This window comes from Myodes glareolus, chromosome 18 (assembly GCF_982192425.1).
Source record: "Myodes glareolus chromosome 18, mMyoGla1.1, whole genome shotgun sequence".
NCBI classification, from domain to species: Eukaryota; Metazoa; Chordata; class Mammalia; order Rodentia; family Cricetidae; genus Myodes; species Myodes glareolus.
In genome coordinates, this window is record NC_142043.1 from 23,166,680 (window position 1) to 23,186,590 (window position 19,911).

At 41.4% G+C, this 19,911-nt stretch overlaps 1 protein-coding gene across 2 annotated transcripts in view; it reads left to right on the top strand.

The window, feature by feature from the left end:
* Col9a1 (collagen type IX alpha 1 chain) overlaps nt 1-19,911 on the top strand; it is an 83,104-nt gene that overhangs the window by 1,320 nt on the left and 61,873 nt on the right. The window contains exons 3-8 of one of the 2 annotated variants that reach the window (XM_048430497.3): nt 251-322; nt 428-560; nt 7,576-7,972; nt 17,399-17,482; nt 18,208-18,231; nt 19,614-19,688. In XM_048430497.3, the coding sequence (XP_048286454.3) occupies nt 251-322; nt 428-560; nt 7,576-7,972; nt 17,399-17,482; nt 18,208-18,231; nt 19,614-19,688 (785 nt within the window). Of the gene's footprint in view, nt 1-250; nt 323-427; nt 561-7,575; nt 7,973-17,398; nt 17,483-17,889; nt 18,147-18,207; nt 18,232-19,613; nt 19,689-19,911 lie in introns of those variants that run through there. The other variant, XM_048430498.3, reaches the window with a different exon arrangement.

Below are 19,911 nucleotides of genomic sequence, written 5' to 3' on the forward strand. Positions count from 1 at the left end.
GAGCAAATTCCCAACTTTTCCAGGCGGGAACATTTTTCCATCATAAATTATTATCCCTTCAGGAGAAGCTGATGGTAAATGAATTCTAACCACTGAGGCATTGAGTTCAAGCTAAATACACGGCTTATAAGCAAAGCTGTATAACACTATATTTTAAGCAGTTGCTTGGTTAGTAATATCAGTAAATATTAAATTAATTAATTAACATCTTGTAGTGGATGGATTGGATGACATGACACTACTTTTGCAGGGGTTCCTGCCAGTCCCAATGGTGGAAGTGAACTGTGTCCCAAGATCAGGATTGGCCAAGATGACTTGCCAGGCAAGTAGCCCCGTATCATACTGGAAATTTAAGCTTTTCAAATATAATTTATTTGTGGAGGGGACAGTCTCATTTCCAACTTTCTTTTCATATCTCTTTCTGTAGGGTTTGACCTGATTTCTCAGTTCCAAATCGAGAGAGCTGCATCCCAAAGAACGGTCCAGAGGGTGGTGGGATCCACGGCCCTGCAGGTGGCTTACAAGTTTGGGAGTGATGTAGACTTCAGGATCCCAACAAGGTAACCCATCAGGAAGGACTCTAATGATCCTCCTTAGAAGCATCTGGAAATGCTTACAGCAATGCAATGTTAGAGAATTTTTTTTTTTTTACTTTTTGGTAGTTCTTGGATTATTTTAAGATGAAGGGCGGGCTTGGGGTAAAGCTCAGTGGTAGAACACTTACTTGGCGTTCACTAGCCAGTGGGCTAAATCACCAGAAACTCCTAAAGAAGAAAGAAAGCCAAAGGAATGTGTTCCCCTATCAATCATTAGCACCTGAATGCTGCTCTTCATGTTAGGTTTGTAATGTAGTTTCCATTCCAGGAATGAAAACATCCCTGAGACCATTGGACATCAATTCGGGACATGTTCTTAGTATTTTGCTTTCTGTCTTTCTGTAATTTGTCTGGTTCTGACTGAAAGGACCCTCTGTGAAAAGCATCAGAAGTGAGGCATAAATTTAACCAGGAGCCGCAGTGTGGTTTGAAGGCTCACAGTGGAGCTGTTCAAGAGTCCCAGTGCTGAAACAGAACCACACACACACACACACACACACACACACACACACACACACCCACACACACCCGTAGGTCCTAGATGACACCAAACAGAAACAAAAGGGAAATAATTATAACAGAAAAACTGATGGGGATATACATACAGATTTTATTTTACTGTTATCCTTTCTTGGAATTAATCTGTAAATTCTTTATTCCTGAGGTTCTTTGGTATATGTGACTTGAATGAGTTGTGTCATTCTAATGAATGCCCTTCTATGATCTAGGTTTTGCACTATCAGCATATCTTATAATTAATAAGGTTACTATATGGCTTTGGGGGCATTATTATTTACATATGTTCATTGTACAAGCTTATTGTTTCATCACAAAATTTTCAAACATGTGTATCATATACTCTGCTGGTGTCCTGCTCCTAGTTCCCTCTCATTTCTCCTCCTGAAATAGTTTTTATATGCTTTCATGCCATATATGTATATTTATTAGTATTGTACATAATGTTTTAATGCATTTAAAAAACAGAACTAAGATTGCTTTAGTAGATAAAAATTATGATTTTAATGGACACTAAGTTATATAGAAAATAGTAATTAACTATAATAATGAAAGAATATTCTCGAAAATTTGTGTATAAAGTTCAAATATTTTTAAATTTAGAAAAATCTGACGTAAGAGGAAAGAAAGTAGAAATTCACATTTTAAGCAATTTGTGTAATACAAGTATGGTTCATGTATTTACTAATATTACTCTCAACTACTTTATAACATTGTTACAAAAGGACATTATCCCTGTTGTTTAATGTAGGAGGAAACTGAATCCTCAAAGTTTAGTTAAAATGAGTTAAAGGTTTGGTGCTAGGGGGAGGGGGAGTGTGCTGAGACCAGGCAGCATGGTTTCAGAGGCAGTGCTTCTAACTACAGCTTCATGCTGAGCCTGGGCATGCATGAAGATTAAAGGTCTCTCTCTAGTTTTGTTTCTGTTGCTGCGATAAAGTTCTACGAGCAAAAGCAACTTACGGGAGGAAAGCATGTATTTGTAGCAGTCCATCATTGAGGAAAATTAGGACAGGAACTCAAGCAAGAACGCCAAGCAGAAACCATGGAGGAATGCTGCTTCCTGCCGTATGGGCTCATGTGTCGTGAGCTTATATAGCTCAGGGCTACCTGCCCAAAGAATGGTGCCGCCTGAGGTGGGCAGTCTCTCTTGCTTCACTCAACAAGACAGTTTCCCCACAATCATTGCCCAGGGACTAATCTGAGCTGGGCAATCCCTCAGTTGAGACACCCTTCTCAGGAGACTCTAGGCTGTATCAAGTTGGCACGTAAAGCTAACTAGAGAGTGGCAACTCTGGCCTTATTTATTTGTTCATTTATTTTATTGCCTAGATAGTATTTTCATGTCATGAAATACTAGCTGGGTTTCAAAAGAAACTTCAAAATCGTTGTTTCTCTTATAATAAAATAATGACATGACACAGAACCCTGATCTAATTTCCCCTTCCATGACTTGAAGCACAATCTGAGCTGCCATTAAGCTCAGTCCAGAGACCGGAGGAATTGGGGTCGCACAATTCTCTACAGTCCGCTCATCTTTTTTTCTATTGTTTTTCTCTGAGCACTGAGAGCCTTCAATAAGTAATGCACACAGGTCCTAATCATAACTAAGGGCTCACAATCACTGGACTCACTAAGAGATGAGGAAGGAAAGAAAGAAGGAAACAGGAAGGATAACATAAAAAGGGAGGCGAGACAGAGTGCCAGGTTGTTGTGCAGTTCTTGAGGTATAATAAAGTCTTTCCTCTGTTTCTTGGAGGAAGATTTATTTCTATCTTGTAGCTTGCATTTTGGTATGAGATTCCACACATGTTTTTATACACTATTCTCAATTATTCCCCTCTTCCCCTGCCATCCCCATGCTTCTTGTCCCCAACCTTAGTTGGTTTGGAGCAAACTATTTAAACCTCAGTTTTATCAGTTAAAAATTAGAGCTATAAGGGATGACTATGTCATAAGGTTACTATATAAAGCAAATATTAATAACTGTAGAGTGCATGGACACTCTTAGCAGAGAGCCTGAGAGGAACAGCAGAGGAAATTGCATATAGGGTAAACCTTCTCCTTAATGGACTTTTTTCTTTTTACTTTTACTTATTTTAAAATTTCTGTTCATTTTTGAAGAGGACTTTATATGACTATTGAATTTATATCATTTTCCTCTTTTCCCACCAACTCATCCTGTGTCTCCTCTGCCCCCTCTCAAATTTCTGGTCTCTTATTCTTTAATTGTTATGTACACACACCCCCTAAGTGTATAAATACAAGCAATTCAACCCCTTTAATGTTATTTGCATATGTGTTTTTAGGACTTGGCAATTAGTGGTAGATAGTTAGAGGACTCACCCTTGGGGAAGATTGGTTCTTCCTCTCTCTTAGTCATTAACTGTCTGTAGTTCGTCATCTGTGCATGGAGCCTTGTGAAATTTCTCCGATTTATGTTGGTGTGTCGATTGGTGCTGTCACTATTCTGGTCTTGTTTAGGCAACAATATTGCTGAGATTTCATGGGTGCAGCTTTCTTGTCATGTATAGAAGACACGATCTCTCAGCAGTTATCCTGGTCCTCTGTCTCCAAGACCCTTCCCAGGCCCTCATCTGTGATGATTGCTGAACCTTCCATGTAGGAGTTGTGTGTAGGTGTATCAATTTTGTGAACCCTCTAGAGCGTTCTTTGCATTTTGACTAGTTGTGAATTTCTGTAACGGTCTCTGCTTCAAAAAGATGATTCTGGGTCGAGGAATGAGAGCTGCAGTTATGTGTATGTGGACAGAAGGATATGTATTTTGAATGCAGTTAGAAACCGACCAGGTTTAGAAAAGTGTCAATAGTCATTTCTCCTATTGGGTCCATGACCTCCTGAGTCACAGGTGGTTGACTAGGTTTGCAGTATCAGGCACGAATTCTCTCATATTAAGCTGGCCTTAAAGCCAATTAGATGACAACTGATTGTCCCCAAGATATGGTGCCACTATCGCAATTTTGAAATCCTTTGCCATGCTGGTCACTGTTGTGGTCTGTAGGTGTCACAACTATGAGGGACTGCTGACTGCTTTTCTCCCTAGGCCCCTTGCATAGGGCTTTTCCTCAGGGAGAAAGATTTCAGGTCATACCCAGTTCAACTCCTCCAGGTTCTGGGTCTAAAGTGTGTGGTATCTTCAGCAATAAAGTCTTGCCTTCAAATTCTTGGAAGAAACCAAGAGCAGTGGCAATACCTGCATTGTTTGAAGAGTCTTTTGACTCCCCGGGTTTCTCATGCCTAGTACTAGGCTTTTTGTTAAATAGTCTGTGGTTCTTAGGGTGATCAGTATCGCCCACATGGCATAACTTTATTTAGACTACATATTTACACTTTTAAAATACTATATGTAAATATACATATAGTATACATATGTATATTATATATATTTTTAAGTAAAAATAATCCAGCGTGATTCTATGGCTTTTTTAAATATCCCGAGTGTGATTCATCCCTGCCCACTGTATTCCATTTCCACTCCTCTCTCACGCTATCCCCTCTGTTTCCCACTGTCCCCCCTTCATTTCACCTGTATTATATGCTATTTCCTTCTCTCACGAGACCCTTCTCACCCCTCCACCACAACCACAGTCCCTTCCTACTTTCTGCTGCTATTCAAGGTTATATACACACATCTAGAGATTCAGAGCCAGGAATGGCAAATAAGAGAACACGAGGCACTAGATTTTCTGGGTCTGGGTCACCTCACTCATACGTAATATTTTCTAGTTTCATAATTTACCTGAAAACTTCATTTCGTTCTCAAGCAATTGAAAACTGATCTATGACCTGACCCAGATGTACCACGTCTCAGTGTCTTTCTGGGGGACAGGCCCTCGCTCAGCTGCGCTCATTGCTACCCTATTCGCAGTAGCCAGGAAACAGAAACTGCCTTTTGTTTGGAAATGTCCTCCAATGAATGGATAATGATGAATGGATAATGAAAACGGGGTCCATATCCACTATGGAATTTCATTCCTTCCTTTTAAATCACTCATGTCAAAGCTAGATGACCAAGAAGGAGGAGATTGGAATAATTCTCAGGGAGCAGAAATGCTCTTTTTTCCCCAAAGAATATTTTGAGACAGTGAAAAAACATGCATAGGATGTTTCTTCCTGGGGAGAGAAATATACCACACAAAACAATGCTAGGCAGTCAACGATTTTTACTTATTTGTCTTTCTAATTACTGAAGAATTAAGAGACATGGTTCTGCTCCCTTTTATTCTTTATTTTAGCCACAACAGCTTTCCATTCTTAACTGCTATTTACAACCTAGTCCGCTTGTTTTCTTTTGCAGCACAGACCTTAGCTGTCTTCGTATTAAGGTCGTAAACAAATATTTCAAGGTTCAAAGACTTTTGAATCTTTTATTTGAACCCACATGGCTCTCCATTTAAGGAACTTCGTGAAGATTGGAATACAATAAATCATTTATAGACACAACTTCTTTTAAATTATGTATGCTGTTGGGTTTACTTATTGATAGGCATAGCATATTTTCAAGAACAGAATTTCAGGTGTTTAAAAATACATTAGGCAGCCTGTTCTGTATATTAGGTTTCAGAGACATTTAACAGTCTTTGGTACACACAAATATGTATTTTTTATTCATATGAATAATGAGGCAAATTTTTTTATTAACCTCTTAACATACGAGTAGATGCTAAAGGATCATTAACATGTTAGCCATAGTTACACTTATGTACATAACCATTTGCTCATCATATGTGTGGAGGGAGGTGACACACACATATGAGCACACTTGGTATGCCAGTGCATCTAAAAATGAAGCATTCTGTGAGTGTTCCAAATGAGGATATCTATGAATGAAGAACTTTGGGGTTTTTCCTTAGAGACTATTTTGGAATAGGTATAGTTCCAAAAAATATGGAATCAAAGGAAGTGTGGCAAACCAATTGAGAAAAATTATATTTAAAACAAGTATTTGATCTTGGCCATCCTGTTTGGAGTGGATGGGGGTCGGGTGGTGGAAGATGTGGGGGGATGGGAGGTGGAGAGGGAGAGGGAACTGGGATTGGTATGTGAAATGAGAAAAGAATGTTTTAAAAAATAAATTGAAAAAAGACAAAACAAAAGGAAAAGAAGAAAAAGTATTTGGAGTGATGTGGTGGTTATTCTATTCTGAAAAAACAAGACTTTAGATAGTTCTTTTGTCTTTCTCATCTGTATTCTAAAGTGTTTTTTAAAGCACATGCTAAAACCTTATGTATACTTTTACAAAAGTGTGTGTGTGCGCGCACATGTGTGCTCATGTGTGCTTGCATGTACACATGCACACGCACACACACTAAGCTTCAGTTCACCAAATGTCATGTACGTGAAATCAATACCCATTGTGATAGTTCTTCTTGCCTTTCTTCTCTTCACTCTCTGTAAGAAGGAAGCTAAGCACATAAGTTTGACCTTCAGGAAGGTTGTTTGGAACTCTGTGTCTTAGTGAGTAATTGTTTTCAATTTTCCTATTGGTAAACACATTTCACATTTAGTTTTCCTAGCGTTTCTTTCTTGTTGAGGAATTTTCTTATACATAGAAGAAGATGCAACGAAATAACTTTGAAGACTTTGAAAGCTGACATTAGTATTTAAAACCCCACAGAACTTGCTTCAACAGAAGATCTGTAGATAAGGGTAGATAGATAAAGTGGCAGAGAAGGATGGTCTTAGGTATGCTGCTGGCTTTAGCTTCCATTTAAAGTAGTGAATAAAGTAGCTGTGGTGTAACCTTAGGTGGTGGACTGAGGAAGGATGGGCTGGAGGGGAGAAGGAAGTGCCGATTATCCATTGCCCATTACTCCTCCAATCACCAACAAGGAGCTACCGCTTCACTATCATCCTTGAAATCCCTGGAAATGCCATCCTTAGGGTGAAGAAGCCTTTAAAGAGATGCTAGGTGGTTGGTTACTAATTCTCAAAATGTGTGTCTAGAAGGCAAATTTTGAGAATAGCCTGGCAATTATAAAAATACCAAATAATTTTAATATGTGTAAAAAATTAAAATCCAGTCAAATTAAATAGTTTTTATAAGCTAGTAGATTTGATTGAGACTTTAAATGACCACCCTCCCTCACTTTTGAGGGAAATGTTGCCCCAAAGATTGCAAAAAATGTGGTTTTGGGTGGGGTGGCATTGCTAAATGGTGGCTCTTTGGGTAGAATAAATAATAATATCATTGAAAGCCTTTGCTAGTTATGAGGGAGAGGGTTTTAAAAACTATGGATTTAAGGTGGAGCCCTGATGTGCATGGATGATTGAACTAGGAGGGTCTGTGTAAGATGTCATCAGAGAACAAATGCCGCATAGCTTTCCACACTGTGACCCTTCTGCAGGGCTAGAGTCTAAAATAACACAAACACCGGAAATGGTCAATATGTATAAGCACAGAAAGCAAGGCTTATGTTTATTGTTTTCAAATTTTACTCAGGCATTTGTATCCCAGTGGACTGCCTGAAGAATATTCCTTCTTAACCACGTTCCGGATGACTGGAGGCACACTTGAGAAGAACTGGAACATTTGGCAGATCCAGGATTCCTCAGGGAAGGAGCAAGTTGGCGTGAAGATAAACGGCCAAACAAAGTCCGTCTCGTTTTCCTATAAAGGACTGGACGGACGTCTCCAGTCGGCAGACTTTTCACGTTTGCCGTCCTTGTTCGACTCCCAGTGGCATAAGATCATGATCGGTGTGGAAAGGACCAGCGCCACTCTTTTCCTCGACTGCGTCAGGATTGAGTCCTTACCTATAAAGCCGAGAGGCCAGGTTGAGACCGATGGCTTCGCTGTGCTGGGGAAGCTTGCGGACAATCCTCGGGTTTCTGTTCCTGTGAGTATACAATCACAAAGTTCCACCACTAATTCAAGCTGAAGACAAACCCAGGTGGCTAAGCTCAGCACCCAAACATCTTGGATCATTAGCTACAGGGCATACACTGAACAGTTATTCACTTTGTAAGGTTTATTAACTACATCCCACCACACATTCAGGAAGCATTCACCGCCAGCTTTGAGTGCCACGTGCAGTACAGACTTTTAGTTAAGCAGATAATCTTAAAGGAGGTTAAGGTCTACCTGGAGTTAAGGTGTTAGGCACTCACTTGGAGCATCCATAAGCCTTTGAGACCACTTACAAGGAGACCCACAATAGTGCAGAACATACCATGTATGTATAATGAATCAGAATTTCTCACGTAAAATTAGAGATGAATCGTGAATCCAGTTAGTCAGGGAGTCCATTATTTTTGAAAGCAATACATTTTGAAAGGGAAGGATTTGAGTCGGCAAAAGAAGGGAAGAGAGCATTAAAGACAACTGAGCAAAAATGATTCAAGAGTAAGTAGGATTCATTCAAAAGTCTAGAGACTGATTTGAGTAACACGTGTATATGTGAAGGGAGTGTTTGTGGGACTAGGTGAAGGCTAGTGAATGCAGATGGTAAGATGTAAAGTAAGGAAATCATATGGTGTTTGATAAGCCATATTATATAGAGGGCGTGAGATGTATTTACTTAGAACTAGACTTTGTGTAATAGACATCCGAGGGCATTGAATTCCGTGGTGCTAGAATTTACAGACGTTCTGAGTATCTGATGTGGGTGCTGGGAGACGAATTCTGGTCCTCGGCAAAAGCAGTGCAGGTTTTTAACTATTGAACCATCGCTCTTACCTGAAGTAAAGAATTTTAAACTCTGTTCATCGTTTTGTTGTAGAAATCCATTGTGATGGAAGTAAGAAAGTGACATCACAATTGTCTCAGCTAGCACCTTCCAGCTCTATCATTTTGAACATGGAGGAGCAATTCTTTCATAGCATTTTGACAGTAACTTAAAAATACAACCTTAGAGATCAAGGATTCTTTTGGGGAAACAGAGGAGGATAAAAGTCAATGTAAAGAAACTGTTGATGCTAATACAGCTCTCCTACTGTATGGAGCTGTCATGGTCTAGTCACAAAGTCTGTGTCACAGAGAGAGCAAGGGTGACACAGTCGTTTTGAATTGTTTCTCTCCACATCTCTGGGAGAAAGAGACTTTTGGGGATCTCAGTAATGGAATTGTTCAAATGACTTATTTTTACAGGAAGAGCAGTGATGAGTGTGAAGGCTGGTGTGAAATTTCTGTATTCTGTGATAGACAGGGAGCAATTTGGAGCTGCCACATTGCTGCTCTGGCTTGCAGAGTCTTCTTCATCTCATGAGTCATCACACTTCAAGCGGCTGGGTTAGAAAGCTGATGCGGCCACTGTTGTGAAATGCTCAAATTCTGCATAGCAGGAACTCTGAAATGACCCTGGAGCGTTTTTTCAGACAACATGGCCTCTGTGATGTCAGTGCCATTTCTGGACCCGGGCTAGGGAGTGAAGGTCTAAACACCTTCTCAAGGCGCTGAGTATCAGTTGCTTAAAAAATGGATTTGTTGACCTTAAAAACACGCCAAAATCTTATCAGTCTGCTTTCTGGATACTATTAAAGATGCCTTTTGGTTTTATTTCCATTGTGGCGAAGTCTCAGTATTACTTTGCTATGCTACACATCCCCTAGCTAGTTGTGGATTTTCTGAAAAACCTAGTCTCCCACCACAGTGCGTAGAAGTTTATGTTGTCATCTTCCGTTTTCTTCCTCGCATTAGGAATGCAGCCAATACTATAGCATCGGAGTGTTCCACGGTGCTTCTGGGAGAGTAAGGAGCTTTTCTAAGTCATCCAGCTGACCCCAGTGTTAAAATGATTTGGTATAGGCAGTGCAGCCTTCCCTTTTCAGAATGAATTTCCTTCCTGGAAACAAAAAAGATCTGAGCCCAAATCCCTACTAAAGTTCAGTATTAAGTGGTGTTGGTGGTGTGGTAACATTGATACTTAGATGGAAACTATAGGCTACCAAACAAACTCTGCTTTCATTAAAGACATCAAAATGACATTATCATACTCAAACTTTTCCCTAGCGTAGCCTTCTTCCCTTTCCGCCAGCTCCCTATCTACTTTCTTCTTACCTGATACTTCTTCCTCTTTTTTTCTCCTCCTCCTTCTTAGGAGAAAAGGGTACAAGAGAAGTCCATTTTCCTTGAAGAAATCATCTTAGTGTCTTTAATATAACACTTAGATGTTTTCAAAATCCTGTTTTTCTAACTTTCTGATCTTTAGAATAATTTTATAAGATAACCCATGGTCTCCTTATTAAAGGAGATGGTGTCTGAGAGAATCCTGGAGAGGAGAATAAAACGGTATTTGACATGGATGGATTCTCACTTGGAAACTCATATATACCAATTCATTCCTTTCCAAACGCCTAAAGACTGCTTATGCTACACCTCATGGTTTAGAACTAAAGCAGTCGGGTTTAAGTCTTCAAAATCCAAGTGCCCACGAGTTGACTTAGACCCTGCTTTTACCTTATAGCCTGTCATCTTGGGCTTTGCATCAATTTTCCTAAAGGCGGAAGTCCTTGGGAATTATTGAAGACCACCACCAACTAGCGACTTCCTTTAAGGTCGTAAAGGGTGATGGCTAGTGATATGCATGTATCTCGAGAAGCAAAAAACTCGTAATAGTGGGCCATCTGTCTCTCAGTTTGGGACAGCAAGTACTCAGTGTCACTTTCTAAGGATTTTTTCAAGTTAAAAATAACATGAAATAGCTTGAAACCAGAAAAACATCTACATTTTTTAGTATTTTCCGAATGCGATTGGGTTATTTCTAAACTTCAACATGTTCTATTGGTTGAATATTTGTTTCAGGGTCAACCCTTGCTTTTCTTTTGTAAATAAACCCAAAGCAAGATATCCTCTCCACAGGCATTGTCGGCTATCAAAGGTAGGTATGAGAACTGCATAGTAAAATGGAACCTGGACATTTGATGGATCACAAATGCTGAAAGACTCGCTTACGCTGTAGCTGTTTGTGACTTTCCCCATCCATCCCATCTCGTGTTCCGTCTCTTTTTCTAAATTGGAAAAAGAAAACAATTTCAAGAAGCTTTCATGAACATTCTTGTGGGCTACAATTCAAACACATTCTCATCATTTATAGTTATTTAGTGGGCTCAGAGAATTTTGTATTTTTCCCTTTGAATATCTGTAAGTTTGTTATTTTTGATTTTAAAGCAATAAATTCCTCATTTCCTATTCTCCCCTGTGCCTGTAGTTTAGGATGGAGCCATTTATCTCGCTGCAAAGCGTGGTTCCCAGGCAGATTACCATGAAAACATGTTACTTTATGACAGGTTCTTTATTGTTTGTTGTCAACATGATTGCCTGGGAGAGTTATTTGGTGCAGCTCTATTAGAAAACAAAGTTAGCCTTTCTCCCTTTCCAGGGATGCACTGCATTGGGAGTTTGGTCTTGTTTGAGGGAGGATAAAAGTTTATGTGGATTTTCCCATATATAACTCAAATCATTCTTCTCTTTACCTGTGCATATTCCCTATAAATCACCATAGAACATAACGGATTTGATGCTATGTGAAGTGTATGTCTGAGGCCTTGCTGTAATTTTTTTCCTTCAGATTTAGAGAAAAATGCCTAAGTGGGAGAAACCATTGCTAGAGGAGCTCTCTGTCTTCTTCTTTACTCTGTAGCACTGGGACATTTTATATGCAAATGTGAAAACAGTGCAAGGTTCATGAACAATAACCTGGGAAAATAATTTTTGATGTCATAATCAGCATTTCTGGCATTTGAGGAATGTAGGAAGCTATGCACAGTATGTAGTGATGTAAGCAATATACAATTCTTATGTTCTGTTATTAATATTCCTTTTTAAATTGTTTTTTCAAGACAAGATTTCTTTATTGCTTTGGTGCTTGTCCTGGAGCTTACTCTGAAGACCAGGCTGGCCTTGAACTCACAGAGATCTACCTATCTCTATCTCCCAAGTGCTGGGATTAAAGGTGTGTGCCATCCATGCCCGACTGTTATTAATATTAAACAACTATTTTTAAAAAGTATTTACTAAGTTACAGGTGTACTTTAGGTGACTAAGAAATACAAAATTAATGCCTAAATAAAGGCTACATTCTGGGGAGAGGCACAAGGAGGAGCTGAATAGTTCATAGTGTACCAGGAAATCATAAATGTTATCAGGGAAAGTGAAATGGAAGGTTGAGCTGGGACTCATTCAGAAGTAAACACTTTTGAGGTAGCTTTAAGGACCTGAGGTAATGGCCTGAAGATACCTTAGAGAGCAAGGTTGCAGGAAGAGAGAACATGAGTGACAAGGGACAAAGATGGGTGTTACCTGACATTTGAGTGCTACTTGCAAAGCAGGGAGACTAGAGGAGGAAATGAGAAACAGCCAATGAGGTTGCAGAGCCACGTCATTAAGCTTCTGAGGGAAGATGTTGAGCAGGCTGTTAGCTGTGAGCTTTTGGCGTTTATGAGCCAGGATCATAGGGGCACTGAACCCTGGGAGCTGTGAACATTTATGCATTATGAAAGTCATCAAGTCAAGTCATAAGTGGAGGACTGAAGACTGACTTCTGAGGTGTGCAGGATTATTGCCACAATGAGGAAGACAATAAAAAATATGGTGGCTGTGATGGCGAAGTGAAGTAGATGGTTGTGCCCCAAAGGTTGAGCAGGAAAGGCTGATTCAAGGCGAATGATACAAGAATTGTTTCAAATGCTGGGTAAGTCACATACGAGGACGACTGACAGGTGTCTGTTGGTTTTAGAGACCCACGAGAGTGATTGGATCAGAGATCCACTAGCCTGGTGTGAGTGGAAATCAAGTTGGAAAGAACTCAAGAGCAAATGAGGAGAGGCTTTGGAGACCAAGTGTAGATTGTTTTGAGCTCTGTAGAAGGAGGTGCAGATAACTGAACAGGAGCTGGGCAGGTTGTGGAATTAGGAGAGGGATTTCTTTCCACTTGGCTGATACCTTAGGACGTATTGTCAATGGCGCTGTATGCAGGACTTCTTGAAGCCTACTGTAATAGCTTCCTGCCTGAAGTATCAGACATGCATGATTAACGGACTCTTCATGAAGCTCCCTTCGAATTCCACCCACTTGTTACCATATTTATCCACTGAAGAAAAATCTTTGATGCTCACACCCGAGCATTGAAATTCCTCAGCTTAGAATTCATAGTGTGGAAAGCCCTGATGCATGCTCTACCTCAGCTAATCCGGGTCCCCCTCTGCATAGTCTTTCCTACCCATGGGCTTTGTCCTAGCTTGAGAAAATCTCACTTGCCATTTGGAACCATTCACATATTATGCATTACGTCATGGCTTTAGCCAGAAAAGCATTTTACCACCTCCCGCGCTTTAGCAGTATTGCTAAAAATATTTTTTCAGTACATATATATCCTTAAGTAATATTTTGTGTCTTACATGGTATTTATATCCAAACACACAATTTAGTAAACGAATATATTCCCAGTGTGCTAAGTCCAGGTCAAACGTCTTCTCCTGTCACCATTCTGCCCACATTTAATTCTATTTCCAGCACTATGTCTGAACTGCATGACTCATTTTACACAGAGTTGGGGGAACTCTTGATTCTAAGGACGTTCAGAACTTCCTGCTCAGTGCCTAGGAAGTGTCATCTGGTGACATTTCTTGGTGATGGAAGAAGGCAACATCTCAACAAAAGTGGTACATCAGGATAAGATCTGAACCCTCAGCATTGACTGGACAGCTTGATGAAGGGTTGATCTTGTCAGCAAAAATTAGCTTAGGTGCTTAGTACCAGCAAATTGTCAAAATAATTCTGTTAACAAAAATCACAACTTGTACCATTCTAAGTAGGCTGGAATTGAGTTCAAATACTTAATCTTTCTCAACAGTCTAGCACAATAAGTAGCCATGGTTGCAACACTATTAACAAAGACTAGAGTGTTGGCATCTGGGCCCCAACGTTAACGTCATTCCATTAGCTGAGCACCACCTTAGCTTCAGAAATGAAGTTCTCTCAAGGGTTGATTAGAGATGAAACATCTGGATAAGGCCAGATCTGCACAGGTGTGAGGACTTTCCACTCACATCATCCCATTCTCCCTGAGAGAAGAAGAATTTCCTGTTGCAAACAATGGCATTTCCTGAGGTGCATTATGCTTGCCTTCATAGTAGAATGTTCTAGTTCTCTATTTGCATTTTCCTCATCTTACAGACCGGGAACTGTTTCTGCAGCGGGTGCTATCTGGCTTCCATACCCTGTCTCCTCAGTGCTTGCTTTATCCTGGGCTTTGAAATGTTGACTGAATGCCTAAGTTAAAATGTTTGTCACGTATGTTTTGTCAGGGAATATTCAAAGAGCACGAGGATCCCAGGTATGAAAATGAGAAATCAGCATTTTGGCTGCATAATGAAAGTGACTGTTACAAAAGCGCTCTGCCAATCTTCCTTCAGAATAATTAGCATGCAAATTGGAATTCATATTGCTTGCCAAAAAATTGGTTGTTGTATAGCTGATTATTAGTGCGTAGGAGGTGTTTATGTGGATACGCAGATGTGTTCGGAAACCCTTGATCACTTTGAACAGCCCAGCTTGTATTCACAGATGAAATACATTTCATTTCTCCATTTTTTTGTGCCACAATTGCATTTTCTGCATATTTAAACAGGTGCAGCAATTTATCCAGAGCATTTTACAATTTTAGGATGACAGCTTAAAGAATGACTTCGGGTCTCTAAGAGGTAACTTTGACGAACTATCTCAACGAAGGATCTACATTCCCTGGATAGTCATCTGATCAATGTTCATCAGGGTGATCACTTTTCAGAACTAGTGTTTTGTGGACTTGTAGTGCATACCGAGTTTGCATGACCAATCCACACAGGCCTTAGTGAATAAAATTGTGTGGTGTAGTCTTCTATTTTGAAGACTGGCGATGAGGAATATATATTTTTGTATTCCGGTTAAACGTTTATGTAGTCCGTTGGAGAAAGAAGAATGATAATTATCTTTCCCATGTGCTATTTGCCGTGCATGTGAATGTGCAGTTGCATATAGGCACGGCTGTTGATCCTCAGAGGATGTTTCTGGGTGTGTTTCTATAATGAGTACACAGAATGGGGAAAGTTTTGACTCTTTAATGAAAGGTTCTTAGCTTAGCTCTGAAGGTTCTAGAAGATGGTAGAATTGAGCATGTGCAGTTTTAATTTTTACTTCTTGCTTCCATCCCTCTTTCATGTAGATGGTCAGTTGACAAACATATTGGTTACCTATATCAAAACATGACACATTATGGAGATAGTGTGCGTTATTCAGAAATATTGGGAGGTGTAGAAGAAACATTATTAATTTAATATTTGGGAAATTTAGAAACCTCTGCCCTTTATGAGCCGCTACAAGTGAGTCGACTTCTTTTTCACACTTTGTCTGTGTCCAACCTTAAGTGACATGCATTCCTCTGTCATTAAGTCAAAATTCATTTCAATTTTTCTTCTCATCTTTCTTTTAAAACTTCTATTGCAATGAAAGTAAAACTCAAATAATTCTTTTCCCCAGTAATCAAGACTAGTCTGATAAAGGTAGTGCTTGGCTGAAGTGGTTTCTTTAACTCTAAGAGGCTGTGAAGCTTGGCAAATTTTTTGAGGAATGTCTTCATTCTATGTTAAGTCAGCACAGCACGGTGCTCATGCAATCTGTAGATAATTTTTTTAAAGTCTGTCCTGATGGCTGCTTCATTTGACTCCTGTGATTTTCACTTCCTTACAAGAGGGGCGCTCACCCTCAGCTTCTTTCTCCCTACATTTATTGGAAGTGAACGACTTCTCTTTGCTTTGTCTCAGGCTTCATTTTCTACATCCAAATCTCAACTCTGGATGTGTGCACGTTTAGCAGTGGGTCAATGGGTATCGCATATCTTTCTAGAGCTGGGAGTTCTAGAATCCATCCGGCAGGCGGTAATCAAAGAAAATCACGATGGGCTGAAAAGAAGGCCATAGTGTTTAGATCTGAGACCTGGCCACCTAACCAGCTGCCTAGGGCCAATAGAACTTACTGACCAAGAAAGAAGGAACTGATTTTGATTGCACAGCAAGGAACCTGCCTCCCCAGAAGATGGGCCAACACGTCTTTCAGCTTCTGATGGGGTTTGCAGGTTTTCTTGTCTTTTCATTTAAGACTGTCTTCAGATTTAGACCTGGCAACCCTTGACTTCCTCTGTTTCTTCCTTGTTTTAATCTTCCTCCCTTAACAGTCTATTGAGAGCATTAGAAGTTGTCAGGACTAGATTTCGAGTCTTTAAAAGGCTATCTCTCTTCAAACATGAGTACTCATACACAGAATTGAAATAGTTTGAACTTTCCTCCACCATAGATTTCTCCACTATTCTGTGGAGGATGTTTTCTTCAGGAATAAATTTTCTTTCTTCTATTTTTTCTCTCTTTAGTCACCTCTTGCTGTCTCTGTCTCTAATCTCCCAGGTGAAGTTTTAGAGTGTGTTTCCTGTGGAGATGGCAATCCTGGTTTCCAGGGTTTGCTTTGGGAACTCTATGAACCATGTTTTAATAGCATTGACTTCTGGAGGGTGTGGTGAGGACAGAAATTGTTTTCCGAGGTTTTTTGTCCCGCCCAGTTCTGTAGCCGGTAAGTCTTAAAGAAACACACAGAGGTCTATATTAATTATAAAACTGATTGGCCCATTAGCTCAGGTTTCTTATTACCTCATAACTTATATTAGCCCATTATTCTTATCTATGTTAGCCACGTGGCTTAGTACCTCATTCAGAGAGGCTGTCACATTTTGCTTACTCTGCGTCTGGGTCATGACTCCAGACTGAGCTTTCCTCTCCCAGAATTCTCCTGTTCTCATCGTCCTGTCCCTATTTCCTGCCTGGTCACCATGCCTATACTTCCCGGCCAATCAGCATTTTATTAAAAAATAATACAAGTGACAGGATAAAAGACCATTGTCCCACAGCACTCAAGAATAATAGGCTAATATAATTTATAAGAGTTAATAAGATGCCTGAGCTAATGAGCCAATCAGTTTTATAATTAATGTAGACCTCTGTGTGTTTCTTTGGGACTTACTGACTGCAGGACCAGGTGGGACAGAAAACCTCAGTCAACAAGAAATAGGAAGTCAATGCCAATGGTCTGCTTCCAGGCTAGAGCTAAACTGGAGCAAATCAAAGCTAAGGACATCTCCTGCCAATGAGCAGAAGAATTTGGAAAGGCTTCCAGACATTTCCACTAGAAACTCTTCTCAGGAAAAATCAAGAGCTTGCTGTTCTGCTAAGGATTATAGATCATATTAAAAAACAACAACGAAACGCTCCTCTTTGACCTGATCTCTCCCGTCTCTCGCCAGTTTGAACTCCAGTGGATGCTGATCCATTGCGACCCACTGAGACCCAGGAGAGAAACGTGTCATGAGCTGCCAGTCAGAAGCACGGTGAGTCCTTGAACCACCTGCAAAAGCCACTTCTTCCCACCTCACCTTCTCCTCAGCACCAATCTCTCTAGGTCTCTCCTCTCACTTTCTCTTTCCCTAGAGTCTGCCTTGCTATACTGACTAGCTTGGAATTAAAGGAACACAGGTCCTTCTTGCAACCTGGGGGCAGAAGCGATCCCTGAACAGGCCAGTGTCTGACACACTTGGCAGCTCAGCATCTCCAGAAAGCACTGGAGGGCTGCTCCTCTGTAAGGCGCAGACCCTTGGCAGGCTCCTGGCATGATCAGCAATCACACCGAGAAGGGGTGTGCATTCAAGCCTGGATGCAGCTGCCAGGAAAGGGTTAAAGGGGACCGTTGTCATTCTATCCCTCCTCCCAGACTTGTTAGCTCTCCTCCAATCCCCAGGACCCTCTCCAGGCCATTCATAAACAGGAGGAACCTAGGTCCCCTTAGCAGGGCACCTTTGCGACCTCGGCTCCCGGTGCATTTGAATGTCCAAGGGCCACTTTACATCCTCAGCTGGGTCTAGGAGGCTGGAAGGCATCAGGTTGCAGAGTCCCGAGGATTAGCAGAGAGCATTCAGGATGGCCTGGACTGCCTGGGGCCCTGGAGCACTTGGGTTGCCACTGCTGCTGTCAGGGCTCTGCTTCTGTGCTGCGCAAGTAAGTTGTGTGTGAGTTTGCCGGGTGCTTGCTCACTTTCTCTCCATCTTTTTGTCTACAGCCCAGCCAGACCACCGATGACGAGGTAAGCTGGGAACGGAAAAAAAAATAAAAAATGATGCATTTTCCAACTGTATGGTGAGACGGCACAGAGCACTCTTAGGGCTCTCTGGCCAGCTGCTCTGCAGCCAGGAGTACCTCCAGCAAGTAGGGTCTGAGTCGGAACCTCAGGTGACCCACTAATGTGGGAAAGGGGGCCACTTCTCCCACTTGAACACTGGCACTAAAGGCTCGGTACTGGATGGCTTAAATCTGCCTCTTCGTTTGTTTGTTTGTTTGTTTGTTTGTTTGTTGTTACTGTTGCTTACTTACCCTTCCCCTCAAGCCCGGTCCTATTCAAGGGCAGGTTGATGGTCAAGGCAGAAATTCGGGCAAGCGTTTTTTCCTGCCACAGTAGGGAAACCGCTAAACCTCAAGATCTTGCTAGCAGTTCAGAAATGAAGCCTGGCAGTCCTGGATCCCATTAGAACTCTAGTAATGTCTCCTTAGTCTTTCCCCACCCCACCCCTGGCAAGGGAGAGTGCAGCAGCCAGGCAGGGAGGCCAGGGGAGGTATGAGGTTTCACTTACAGAGACCCCATTGTAACCTGTCTGGTCCTTGGAGTTCAGGAAAACAAAGTCTTCCTTGATGAAAGCAGCCTTCTTCTCTCTCCCTCTTCTCTCACCATTCCCTCTCCCTCTAGAAGCAGAGGGGGGAAAAGCATTCCCTAAAGCAACAAATTAATACCGTTTGAGGCGCCAGTATCCCCTGCAGACCCTTCGAAACAGTTGCCTGCTTGTGACAAGGGACACACAGGGCTCGCAAAGCGAAGGGTCCTTCTGAAATTTGTGTAACTTTGGAAGCAAGGCGAAACACCTATTCTCTCTCAGGGAGTGTCGTGTGAAACAAAGTCAGGCTCCTGAATTCAGGGCTCTATCATGCCATACCTTCTGAACTTAAATCTCCCTCCCCCAATGACCCCCCCAGCACCCCCACGCACGCAGCGCGCTCCCAGTCTACTGGACAAAGAAAGGTTTACAGTTGTAAAGAAACTGTTTGTCCCGGGACTGCTCCATTCAAGACAAGACTGACCTGCAGTGAAGCTATCAATGATTCCCATAGTCATTTCTTAGTTTCTTTTGGGGGAAAGAAGACCTTAGATACCCGCTTCGCATTTCCCGTCTTTCCAAAGCCTTCTGAGAAAGTGGGGCCAAGTGAACTTCTATTCGTAGGCTTCGAGTCTACTCCACCCTGGACAGTGTATCTCATAGGAGGTGGAAACACACTATATTTTGGTTCAAAAGCTTATCCCATTAGAAAGGCTTTCTTGTCGAGGTGTGTGGGGGTGGAGGGCCAGGGAGGTCTTGTTTGGTTGCTCTCGATGGTGCACATTGCTCTCCATTAATCCTTGTGCGTTGTTTTTGACAGAGAGGTCCTCCTGGTGAGCAGGGCCCTCCAGGGCCTCCTGGGCCTCCTGGAGTTCCGGGCATAGATGGCATTGATGTAAGTTTGTATCTCCTTTGTTCTACAAGACAGACTCTTCCCATACTTCTTAGGCTTTGGATGAGCTTTTGGAAAGCACCTTGTGACCCCTTCCTGTCGCTCCCAAGAAGAGATGCCAGTGAATGTTCTGGGTTGGATACTGTGACCTGGGGATTGTTAGAGAGGCGACCTAGACCTGTTGCCCTATGGGGCATGAACTCCCATCTTTAGGCCCTCACCCTGG